The sequence below is a fragment of the Oncorhynchus clarkii genome, unplaced genomic scaffold, assembly GCF_045791955.1.
Source record: "Oncorhynchus clarkii lewisi isolate Uvic-CL-2024 unplaced genomic scaffold, UVic_Ocla_1.0 unplaced_contig_12477_pilon_pilon, whole genome shotgun sequence".
NCBI lineage: Eukaryota > Metazoa > Chordata > Actinopteri > Salmoniformes > Salmonidae > Oncorhynchus > Oncorhynchus clarkii.
In genome coordinates this window covers 21,221-32,675 of record NW_027259238.1, presented here as the reverse complement: position 1 = coordinate 32,675, position 11,455 = coordinate 21,221, and the positions used below count along the sequence as shown (strand labels likewise).

General features: G+C 40.7%; 1 protein-coding gene across 1 annotated transcript; it reads left to right on the top strand.

Moving 5' to 3' along the window:
* The first annotated feature begins 531 nt into the window (after positions 1 to 531).
* On the top strand, positions 532 to 9,868 carry LOC139399910 (guanine nucleotide-binding protein subunit beta-5a-like). Its single transcript, XM_071145036.1, has 11 exons — positions 532 to 724; positions 4,310 to 4,446; positions 4,808 to 4,849; positions 5,678 to 5,754; positions 5,907 to 6,039; positions 6,705 to 6,848; positions 7,219 to 7,310; positions 7,502 to 7,550; positions 7,712 to 7,808; positions 8,279 to 8,445; positions 8,688 to 9,868. The coding sequence occupies exons 1-11, from the start codon at positions 589 to 591 to the stop codon at positions 8,697 to 8,699; spliced, it is 1,086 nt and encodes a 361-aa protein (XP_071001137.1). The 5' UTR covers positions 532 to 588; the 3' UTR covers positions 8,700 to 9,868.
* Positions 9,869 to 11,455: the final 1,587 nt, after the last annotated feature.

The window sequence follows — 11,455 nt, the reverse complement described above, 5'->3', positions numbered from 1 at the left end:
CACCCCTGAGTCATGTTTAAAATATATATATATATTTTAAACATAATTCAACTTTGACATTGTGGGGTATTGTGTGTCGGCCAGTGTCGACAATATCTAAATGTAATCAATTTTAAATTCGGGCTGTAACAACAATGTAAAGGGGAAAAGTCAAGGGGTGTGAACACTTCCTGAAGGCTCTGTAAATACATGTGCCAAAAATGAATTACATGCGAATAAAATTATGTATTAGTTGATTTCTGTTTTTTTTTTTGTAAGGATTTCTTACACATATGCAAACGTATACACTTCATGATCGCATCAGTGTTGACCATGTCTAGAATGTTTTATACTATGGTTGAGGGAAAAACAATTCTCTCTTTTTTTGCGTCAAATTTTGTTTGATCATATAAGTAGCTATTGCGCACGTGATGGATCTAGTCTACATAGCGTCGATGGCAGCCTCCCTCTCGAAAACTGAGAAAGCATATTTTCTCTGACGTCATGAGAGCTGCATCAGCTGTGAGCCCCGCGTCCTTAGCTTGCAAAATATACTCTCTCTCCTTTTTTTTTTTGCTGCCCGCATCTGCTCTGACAACGGGAATATATATGATATTTTCCACAAACCCTGAAATGGCTACACAGGAGGTACAACCGAATGAGACTCTCACCAACCTAAAAGCGGAATCGGACACGTTAAAAACGAAGCTCGAGGACGAAAGAGCGAAGCTGCATGATGTTGAACGTGAGTGGTGCTGAAAATGAGACGAGAGGGAAGGCCCCGTGAATCAAAACACTGCCTTCCGAATAGTACTGGATGCAAAATGTAAACACGACCATATCAGAATATATATATAGATATAATAGGCCTATATTGTGAATTTGTCATATTGCTATTATCAGAGCACTGACTCGGTCACACGAAGAAAATAGATAATTCTTCATTCATTTGTAAACGGTTATTATATTTGAAGCCACTTGCTCGCCTATGTATTAATATCACTCGGATTTGTTCAAATGACAAGATGCATTTCCGGCTGCAATTAGACATATAGCCTAGGCTTTGGTGGCATTTACTCCACTATTTGCTATTTCTTTTCTCACTCAAAAGCAACGTTTTATTATAGCCGAGATGGTGCTTAAAACATTATACATCCTTGATTTATGCTTTAGTTTGTCGACCTCGTTGAGATCAGAGAGATTAATTTTAACATCTCTAACCGTTTACTGCTGTTTAATATGAATCCCCAACCCGGTGGGATGTTTTAATGCTAGAACACATTAAGACCCTGCTCAGCTCATGGTATGATAACACCACAAGCAAACATCGGACATTCGTCCCTATAACAACAGTAGACTAACGTCGGATATTCGTCCCTATAACAACAGTAGACTAACGTCGGATATTCGTCCCTATAACAACAGTAGACTAACGTCGGATATTCGTCCCTATAACAACAGTAGACTAACGTCGGATATTCGTCCCTATAACAACAGTACACAAACGTTGGATATTGCTTGGTGTCTGTAACTAACCACTCTAACCATAGATTGATCCCTTCAACAGTGCACTAATGTCTGATATTGGTCCACAACTAACCACTTTTAACATCAGTACACTAACATAGGATCTTAGTCCCTACTACAGTACAGTAATGTAGGATCTTGGTCCCTACATCAGTAACGTAGGATCTTGGTCCCTACTACAGTACGGTAACGTAGCATCTTGGTCCCTACTACAGTACGGTAACGTAGCATCTTGGTCCCTACTACAGTAATGTAGGATCTTGGTCCCCACTACAGTAATGTTGGATCTTGGTCCCTACTACAGTAATGTTGGATATTGGTCCCTAGTACAGTAACGTAGGATCTTGGTCCCTACTACAGTAACGTAGGATCTTGGTCCCTACATCAGTAACATAGCATCTTGGTCCCTACTACAGTAATGTAAGATCTTGGTCCCCACTACAGTAATGTTGGATCTTGGTCCCTACTACAGTAATGTTGGATCTTGGTCCCTACTACAGTAATGTTGGATCTTGGTCCCTACTACAGTAATGTTGGATCTTGGTCCCTACTACAGTAATGTTGGATCTTGATCCCTACTACAGTAACGTAGGATCTTGGTCCCTACTCCAGTACAGTGTCGTGTCTTTGGCATCATTCATTTGAAGACTGTTTTTTTAATCAACTCAATTCTCTGTAATTATTATTACGTGATTAAACTAATCATGTAAATGTAATTAACTAGGAAGTCGGGGCACCAAGGAAAATCTTCAGATTACATAGTTATAATTTTCCTAATATAACTCTTCAATTAGTCTTCTAATTAATGAATTATTCGTTACCTTATGTTAGTCTCATTCCAAATGTCGTAAATTGTTGGTTATCTGCATGAACCCAGTCTTTACTATGAATCATCCATACACCAAGTGTCTTAGTCATTTATTTACTAACTAACTAATTAATCACAGAAATGCATAAACAAACAGTAGATGTGATTACAAGGAAATGATAGGGGAGGTTCCCTAGTGCGCTAAGCCGATATGATGGCTTGGTAGACAAAGGGAAGTGGATGTGGACTGAGAAGGGCGGGTATTACACAAGTCACTACACAGTTGATAATTATAACAATTGAAATGCTAATCCTTTGCACATGAACGCTCACTCATTCGGGAATCATTGCAATCAATATATATATTTACTCTCAGTGTGTCGTCTTGATCGCTGTTGGAATCGTTCGTCTTTATGTTGGAGAGTCATCCAAACTTCTCTCTCCTTCCCTGGAGTCCTTCGTAGTTAGAATGGATACCTCAGAGTCCCATTCAGAAATGTTCTTATAGATTAGATGTTTCGGCGGTTGTCAGTCTTCACAGTCAGTCGACATAAATTCTAGCTGCAGACTAGTAATTAGTATAGAAGATTTGCTCTTATTCTGTCGGTATCGATAGTCTCAGAGTTTCAACAACCGTTACAACCTTAGCTTCTACTGAGGTTTTTTTGTGGTCTCTACTCAACCTTCGCTCCCTCAGTTGACCGAGGCAGGCATGGTCTGTAGAGGATTTCTTCAGGTGGGGATTTTATTTGGAACAGTAGAAGAGGGCTGTCCCATAACGCCAGATCAATGTCTGTGCTCATGGTGGTGGGCCAATGACTTAGTTAAACTTTGAAGGGAAGACAATTCTCTCACATTAAAGGTTTAACATCACATTACATCATTTCACAGATAGTTTCATCTTTACTCCTTCATTTTATACAATAATGAGATGCAAACCTCATGATGGAGGCTCCTGTATGAACAGAGTTATGGTAATGTGGCCGTATTGTCTTTCCTGAGGTCACAATCATAAAACAAAACGGACCGGGTCGTAGCTGGTTTCTCCACCGACCGTTTACACATTCTCCAAAACATGGATATTGTTCAGTTCTCAAGTTCTGTGAGGTAGAATAAGTTCCTTTGTTCTACTGTGTAACCCTCTCTCTATACTGCCTGGCCCTAAGGAGAGTCTCCTCATGGAATTCACAACCTGAGATAACAGAACCTGGGTGTAGGGGGAGGAGAGAGTTGGTGAGAGAGAGGGGGGGAGGGTACTCGCTATACCGAAAGAGGGCCACGTCATGACAGTAGTAAAGTTGAATATTGGTTCCTACTCCCTACTACAGTACAGTAACGTAGGATCTTGGTCCCTACTACAGTATGGTAACATAGGATCTTGGTCCCTACTACAGTACACTAACGTAGGATCTTGGTCCCTACTACAGTACACTAACGTAGGATCTTGGTCCCTACTACAGTACACTAACGTAGGATCTTGGTCCCTACTACAGTACAGTAACGTAGGATCTTGGTCCCTACTACAGTACAGTAACGTAGGATCTTGGTCCCTACTACAGTACAGTAATGTAGGATCTTGGTCCCTACATCAGTACAGTAACGTAGGATCTTGGTCCCTACTACAGTACAGTAACATAGGATCTTGGTCCCTACTACAGTACAGTAACGTAGCATCTTGGTCCCTACTACAGTACGGTAACGTAGCATCTTGGTCCCTACTACAGTACGGTAACGTAGGATCTTGGTCCCTACTACAGTACGGTAACGTAGGATCTTGGTCCCTACTCCCTACTACAGTACACTAACCTAGGATCTTGGTCCCTACTACAGTACAGTAACATAGGATCTTGGTCCCTACTGCAGTAACATAGGATCTTGGTCCCTACTACAGTACAATACAGTAACATAGGATCTTGGTCCCTACTACAGTAACATAGGATCTTGGTCCCTACTACAGTACAGTACAGTAACATAGGATCTTGGTCCCTACTACAGTACACCAGGTGGCAGAGAAGGTGGATGGACTGGGCCAGTTTATCATGAAGACCCGGCGTACTCTGAAGGGACATGGAAACAAAGTTCTCTGCATGGACTGGTGTAAGGACAAGAGGAGGATCGTCAGCTCATCACAGGTGAGTATTAGATTATTGGGTAGGTTTCTGAAGACCTAAAAGATGGTCTTATTTTTCGTGGACAGATTTTCGTCGGAATAAACCTCTCTCGCTTCGACCTCTTCCTCTCTTATTGTAAAGCTCATCGCTCGTCGCTAAATTTGAGGTTCGGGAAAAGCTCCTAAAACAGATGTGTGCATATATTTCAGTAGTCACATCTGAGATACTGACGGTCGCTGTCCATGGTGCTGAGTTTTTTGTTTAAAATAATATGCACTGCTTTCAGTAGTTATCACATTTGTAACATTTTGTTGGAAATGTAAAGAATCTTAGGCCTGTGTACCACTTCTAATGTTTGTTTCCTAATCTAACTTATTTTCAGGATGGAAAAGTGATTGTATGGGATGCCTTCACCACTAACAAGGTAGGGAACCTTTTTTTTTTTCTCTGTCCAGAAAGGCTTTAGAGTTGACAAATGCTTGGAGAGATAGCAAGACTTCTGCAGTTATTTCATCTGATTTTGGATGAATGAGAACATTTTGTGCATCCCAGATGGAACCTTATTCCCTACATCAAATCAAATTTATTTATATAGCCCTTCGTACATCAGCTGATATCTCAAAGTGCTGTACAGAAACCCAGCCTAAAACCCCAAACAGCAAGCAATGCAGGTGTAGAAGCCACAGTGGCTAGGAAAAACTCCCTATGTTGCACTACTGACCAGTGCCCTATGGACCTGTAGCGGTGCCCAGGCTGACCAGTGCCCTATGGACCTGTAGCGGTGCCCAGACTGACCAGTGCCCTATGGACCTGTAGCGGTGCCCAGGGTGGCCAGTGCCCTGTGTGGCCCTGTGTGGCCACGGCCACCTTTTGAAATCTGATTGGCCACCACAGTGCCCCCCCACCCCCAAAAAAAATCTGAGATCTGATACGTCATCTCTGAATATATTGATAATTTTCCCCCAGACTCATCAATCTCACAGGAGAAAACATCAGAGCGAGTGAAACAGCGTCTCTCTGTCTCCGTATGTGTTGCCCATGTATTTGATGCTGTCAGGCCAAAAAGAGTATGACATGTCATTATTTTTGGCCAGACAGCGTTAGATACATGGGCTATATATGGATGGGCACGTTATTATAGACACCTTCTGAATGTCACGGTATTATAGACACCTGGATGTCCTGGTATTATAGACACCCCTAAATGTCACTGAAATGCTGATTGTTCCTTTTATAATGTGGTGTCCTCTAGGAGCATGCAGTGACCATGCCGTGCACCTGGGTGATGGCCTGTGCCTACGCCCCCTCTGGATGTGCAGTGGCCTGTGGGTAAGTTCCCCCCCCCCCTGCTCCACCCACACGCTCCATTTTCCCACTGTGCACTTTTGGGTCTTGGCCCGGTTACTGTGAAGCAACTGTCACAACTGTTGACGTTATAAGAGAGTTTAAAAATAAAATGTGATGGATTGATTGTGTTTCAGGGGTCTGGACAACAAGTGCTCTGTGTACCCTCTGTCGTTGGACAAGAATGAGAACCTGGCAGCGAAGAAGAAGTCTGTCGCCATGCACACCAACTACTTATCTGCCTGTAGCTTCACCAACTCAGACATGCAGGTTAGAGAAGACATTTTTCTTATTCTGATGTAATTATTTTTTTGTTGTCCCGTTTGTATATTTTGTTACAGTCTTTAACAAGGTTTGTATTCGCTCCTTTCTATAAATTGTTGAATTACTCGATTGCTTCAAAATCAGTTTAAAAGAAAAACCCACTGATATGCCGTGTCATAATTTGCACTCTATACCCAACCTGGAAAGAACTGCCATTCTTGTTTAATAATTCACAACATTCTAATGTTCCCCATTGGCTGTGTTTAGTCACATGCTTTAGCCTCGGGCCAAGACTCTTCTATTTATGGGTCAGTGTCATAGAATTCTGAATCTGAATTCTGAACAGCCAAAGTTATGACAATGGCTTCCCTCTGACCTTACTACTTGTAGTAGTGTAGTTGTACTTTGCTCTCTAAGGGCTGGTTTCCCTGACATATTCAATATAGAGTATTTTTTGTCCTGAAACGACCCTAATATAGGTCTGGGAAACCAGTCCCATGTGTACATTATGGGGTGAATCCTAACCTTCACTTAAATCACATTTTCACTTCGTCTCGCATTGACATTTAATGAATGACTAAGTGGCTGTTAGTTTTCACCCCTATATGAGAACGCGTATTATGTTGTGATCCCAAGATGCAGTTTGTGATGAACCCCCTTTTGTGTTCCAGATCCTGACGTCGAGCGGAGACGGAACCTGTGCATTATGGGACGTGGAGAGCGGTCAGCTGTTGCAGAGTTTCCATGGACACGCCACTGATGTTCTTTGTCTGGACCTGGCTCCTTCTGAGACCGGCAACACCTTCGTCTCTGGGGTGAGGAGAAGACTAGGAGCATTTCACTATATTGTCCCACAATAGAGAAATTGTGAATAAACAACCTGACCTCCTCCTAAGCATTGTCTTTTACCTTTTTAACTTTTCAAACAAACATTTATATTCAGAGAGAGCGGGAGATTTGAAATGATTAGTGAAGAAATCGTGGCAGGCTTGAGATTCAAACTCCTGTTTGTGTGGTCCAGAATGCAAAGATACTGTGTTACATTTGACATAATGTGGATCTTTTTTCATTTAACCTTTTATTTAACCAGGAAAAGCCACTTGGAAGTTAAACCCTATTTTGGGTTTAAACCTTTAGCAATAATTAATGAATTCCTTAAATCTTCTTCTGTGTGTCTAAACACAGGGCTGTGACAAGAAGGCCAATGTATGGGACATGCGCTCAGGCCAGTGCATTCAGTCCTTCGAAACCCACGAATCAGACATCAACAGTGTCAGGTAAGGAGATATGAATTAATTCCAAGGGACTTATAGACACACTGTGTTAATACCCCTGTATTAATCATAAGTGAGCCCCAGGCGACTGCAGTTGAAAACTAGCTGGCACTGTCCCTGTAAAACTAAGCTAATCTCCATTTTGTATGGTTCGTTATATATTACCTGGCGTTTGTCTCCTTCCTTGGCATCAGGTACTACCCCAGTGGAGATGCATTTGCCTCAGGCTCTGATGATGCGACAGTAAGTTGTCATCAATGTCATTTACTGCTTGATCACATGTTGATGCTGCCTTTCAATGTCAAAGATCATGAAGTACTTCGACATTGAATGTTTTTAACCCGTTTGCAAAAAAATACATATAAAAAAAATCTAGTTATTAATGCATGTTTTTTGTGTTTCAGTGTCGTCTCTATGACCTGAGAGCAGACAGAGAAGTGGCCATTTATTCCAAAGAGAGCATCATATTTGGTGCCTCCAGTGTTGACTTCTCTCTCAGTGGTAAGATACTGTATTCATGAACTTCATCTAGTACACGTGCTTTTACCTCTCTACACTTTAGTGATCCATGTCACTAACCAGTCTACACTTTAGTGATTCCATGTCACTAACCAATCTACACTTTAGTGATCCATGTCACTAACCAGTCTACACTTTAGTGATCCATGTCACTAACCAGTCTACACTTTAGTGATTCCATGTCACTAACCAGTCTACACTTTAGTGATTTCATGTCACTAACCAGTCTACACTTTAGATATTCCATGTCACTAACCAGTCTACACTTTAGTGATTCCATGTCACTAACCAGTCTACACTTTAGTGATTCCATGTCACTAACCAGTCTACACTTTAGTGATTCCATGTCACTAAGCTGAATATGAACAGCGTACTGTCACATTAACCTTCTCTTCAGAAACGATGTATTGCATCTACGTTGTTGAAAGAGGACATGTATTTTCATTCTTCAGGCCGGCTACTGTTCGGTGGCTACAACGACTACACCATCAACGTGTGGGATGTCTTGAAGGGGACGAGGGTGTCCATCCTGTTTGGACACGAGAACCGTGTCAGCACTCTGCGCCTGTCTCCCGACGGAACGGCCTTCTGCTCGGGGTCATGGGACCACACTCTCAGGGTGAGGGATAGGAGTTCTCACCTGGATTATATTCCCAAAAGACAAATTATTAGTATTGCCTACTCCTATCTATCCTAACCTATCTATCCATCCATCCAATCTATCGTATCATTCTATTATTCTATCCATCCGGGGTTTCCCTGGTGTCCACCCTCTCCATGTGTTTTTCTAGAGAACAGCATCATGGTCTCTTTTTATGGTGAAGTAAGTTTATCTTTCTATTTTATTTTATTTTTTTTCAGATCTGGGCTTAAGGAAAAGGACACAGAAGAGGAACAACTAACCTCAATGGTAGATAGATGGGATCCAGTTGTAAACTAAGAGACAGACGTGTTCCTCTCGGCTTGAATACAATCCGAGGTTCAGATTCAGATGAACATAGATACCGTGATAAAGGGCAGACATTGTCTTACTGTAGTGGTGTGTCAGGGTACATTTGAACCGTGGTCTTGGACAAGTTAACAGTCATTATCAAACAAAACAAAACAAAAAAAAACGCAAAATGATACATTTTTTTTTACGAGCTTTAATAACGTATCACATTAAGTATTTTAGATCGCGCAAGGTCAATATATCTTAATGAAATTCACAATCACACACAGAATGATGATATAGCTACTCTAGTCTTAAGCAGATGGTCCAAAGAGAACTAGTGTGAAGTGGATGGTGATCAATAACAAAGTTGGAAATGAATCTAGTGGTGAATATACAGAGAGTAAAAGATTAAGAGGAAGAATGTCTTCAATAACCTAATGTATAAGATGTAGTATGATGCCATGTTTAGATTTGAGATATGATGGAAAAACAGTTCATACATTTGGAACCAAACCTTCAAGAGTCACTAAGTCATCTTGGTTGATGCCAGGACAAATCCTCTTGGTTGATGCCAGGACAAATCCTCTTGGTTGATGCCAGGACAAGTCCTCTTGGTTGATGCCAGGACAAATCCTCTTGGTTGATGCCAGGACAAATCCTCTTGGTTGATGCCAGGACAAATCCTCTTGGTTGATGCCAGGACAAATCCTCTTGGTTGATGCCAGGACAAATCCTCTTGGTTGATGCCAGGACAAATCCTCTTGGTTGATGCCAGGACAAATCCTCTTGGTTGATGCCACATTTTCCATTCTAATACTTGACCCTTCGAGTTCCTTTCCACCTGTGGATTTCACCTACTGCTTGAGATGTTCACATGACAAACACTAGATAATATCTAGCTGACGTGAATATACAACCTTTTGTGAATACCTACTTATTTAAATTCTTAGACTTATGTATTCCTGTTCATGTAATTATTCTGATGATTGTAATTTGATAATTTATTGTAATTATTATATTGTAGTTTAGTGTATATACAAAGTTACATGATACAATAAACTATTCACCTATACCACACAAAAGTAATAAAATTAATTTGGACTATCAATTTTGTGTTTATTTCTGCTGTTGTGGTTGTCATATTTGGAATTTCTGTGATTTTAAGTTAAAAAATAAATAATTCTAAGCAAAAATATGTTTTTAACATATATCTCAATATGACAATGATGTCGATGATGATTGGATTTATTTTGTAACATATTTACCAGAGGTGGGACCAAGTCACTACTACAGGAGACACAAGCAAGTCTCAAGTCACAAGGTCTAAGTCCACGTTGTTCATTCTTAAGAGCAAGTCGAGTCGATTCACATGTCTTAAATTAAAATCTATACATGCAATGACTTGTCAACTACAAATTGAGACCTTGGAACTATAAGGTTCTGACTTTTTTTTTTGTCAAAAAGGATTTAGTCACATATATAATAGATCTTTAAATGGTTATTTATATGTCTGTGAAGTAAGAATTTTGAAAAAGTTCATTTTAAGTGGGGGAAGAAAAAAAAAGAAACTAGAACGTTCTATCACCATTGACCCGTTAGAACTTGGTGCTATAAGGTTATATCCGCAATCCAATCACAAGCCTGAACAAATACAGACGGACCAATCAGAACACATGTCTTTGCTATCTCCCTCTTAAGTATGGTCTAGGTCAGGGTTTCTCAAACTCGGTCCTGGGGCCCCCTCACTGGGTGCAAGTTTTGGTTTAGGGCAACAACAGAAAACTAAAAGTGTACCCAGGTGGAGCCCAAGGACCAAGGAGTTTGAGAAATCCTGGTCTAGGCTAGTCTAGCCAGCAATAATGTAAAGCAAGCCACAACAACAACAACAACAAAACACTGTCAGAAATGTTTAAGTAGCCTAAATAATGTTGTCACATCGTCGTTCAGCGATGACAGTCATTTGTCTGATGATCGTAATACATTTCTTAATGTATTTGATGACGTGTTCTATCTATTGGTAAAATAGTGTTAGTCTAGCATGTATACGTATTCAAAAACATATTCAAATTATTTGTCCCTAATCATAACTCCTGAGTGGCGCAGTGGTCTAAGGCACTGCATCTCAGTGCAAGAGGCGTCACTACAGTACCTGGTTCAAATCCAGGCTGCATCACATCCGGGCTGTGATTGGGAGTCCCGTAGGGCGGCGCACAATTGGCCCAGCGTCTTACGGGTTTCGCCGGGGTAGGCTGTCATTGTAAAAATAATTTGTTCTTAACTGACTTGCCTAGTTAAATAAAGATTATATTTAAAAAGAAAAATAACAGATCAGCTGCTGGTCATTCTGAAATAACCTCGTCTCGAGTTCCTCTCTCCAGGCTGATGCATGACAGTCTGGCCCCTGGTAGATACACATGCAACGACAACTAAAAGTCCTTATATAATAGAGTTTCTACCCAACCAGAAGCAGATTATTCTCCCTCTTCAGTCCTCTTAAAAACTGAACATGTTTAATTCAGAAGTGTCAGAACATTATGGCTGAACCCGGATTGACGTTTGTGTTTTAGCTAACCTTATATAATTAATTAATGACTTATGAAAGAAGAATTCACTACAAAACACTTTGATGCTCAATATCTCAGAACCATTCTTTGTGCTGATTTAACCTTATAGTCACACTGTCACGAAATATTTG

What these genes read in the sequence shown, in the direction of transcription:
- LOC139399910 (XM_071145036.1), top strand. Translation starts at nt 589, where the DNA reads ATGATATTTTCCACAAACCCTGAAATGGCTACACAGGAGGTACAACCG. An exon ending in GGATCGTCAGCTCATCACAG is followed by an intron (nt 4,447 to 4,807) that starts GTGAGTATTAGA and finishes ACTTATTTTCAG; the next exon opens with GATGGAAAAGTGATTGTATG. An exon ending in TCAGACATCAACAGTGTCAG is followed by an intron (nt 7,311 to 7,501) that starts GTAAGGAGATAT and finishes CCTTGGCATCAG; the next exon opens with GTACTACCCCAGTGGAGATG.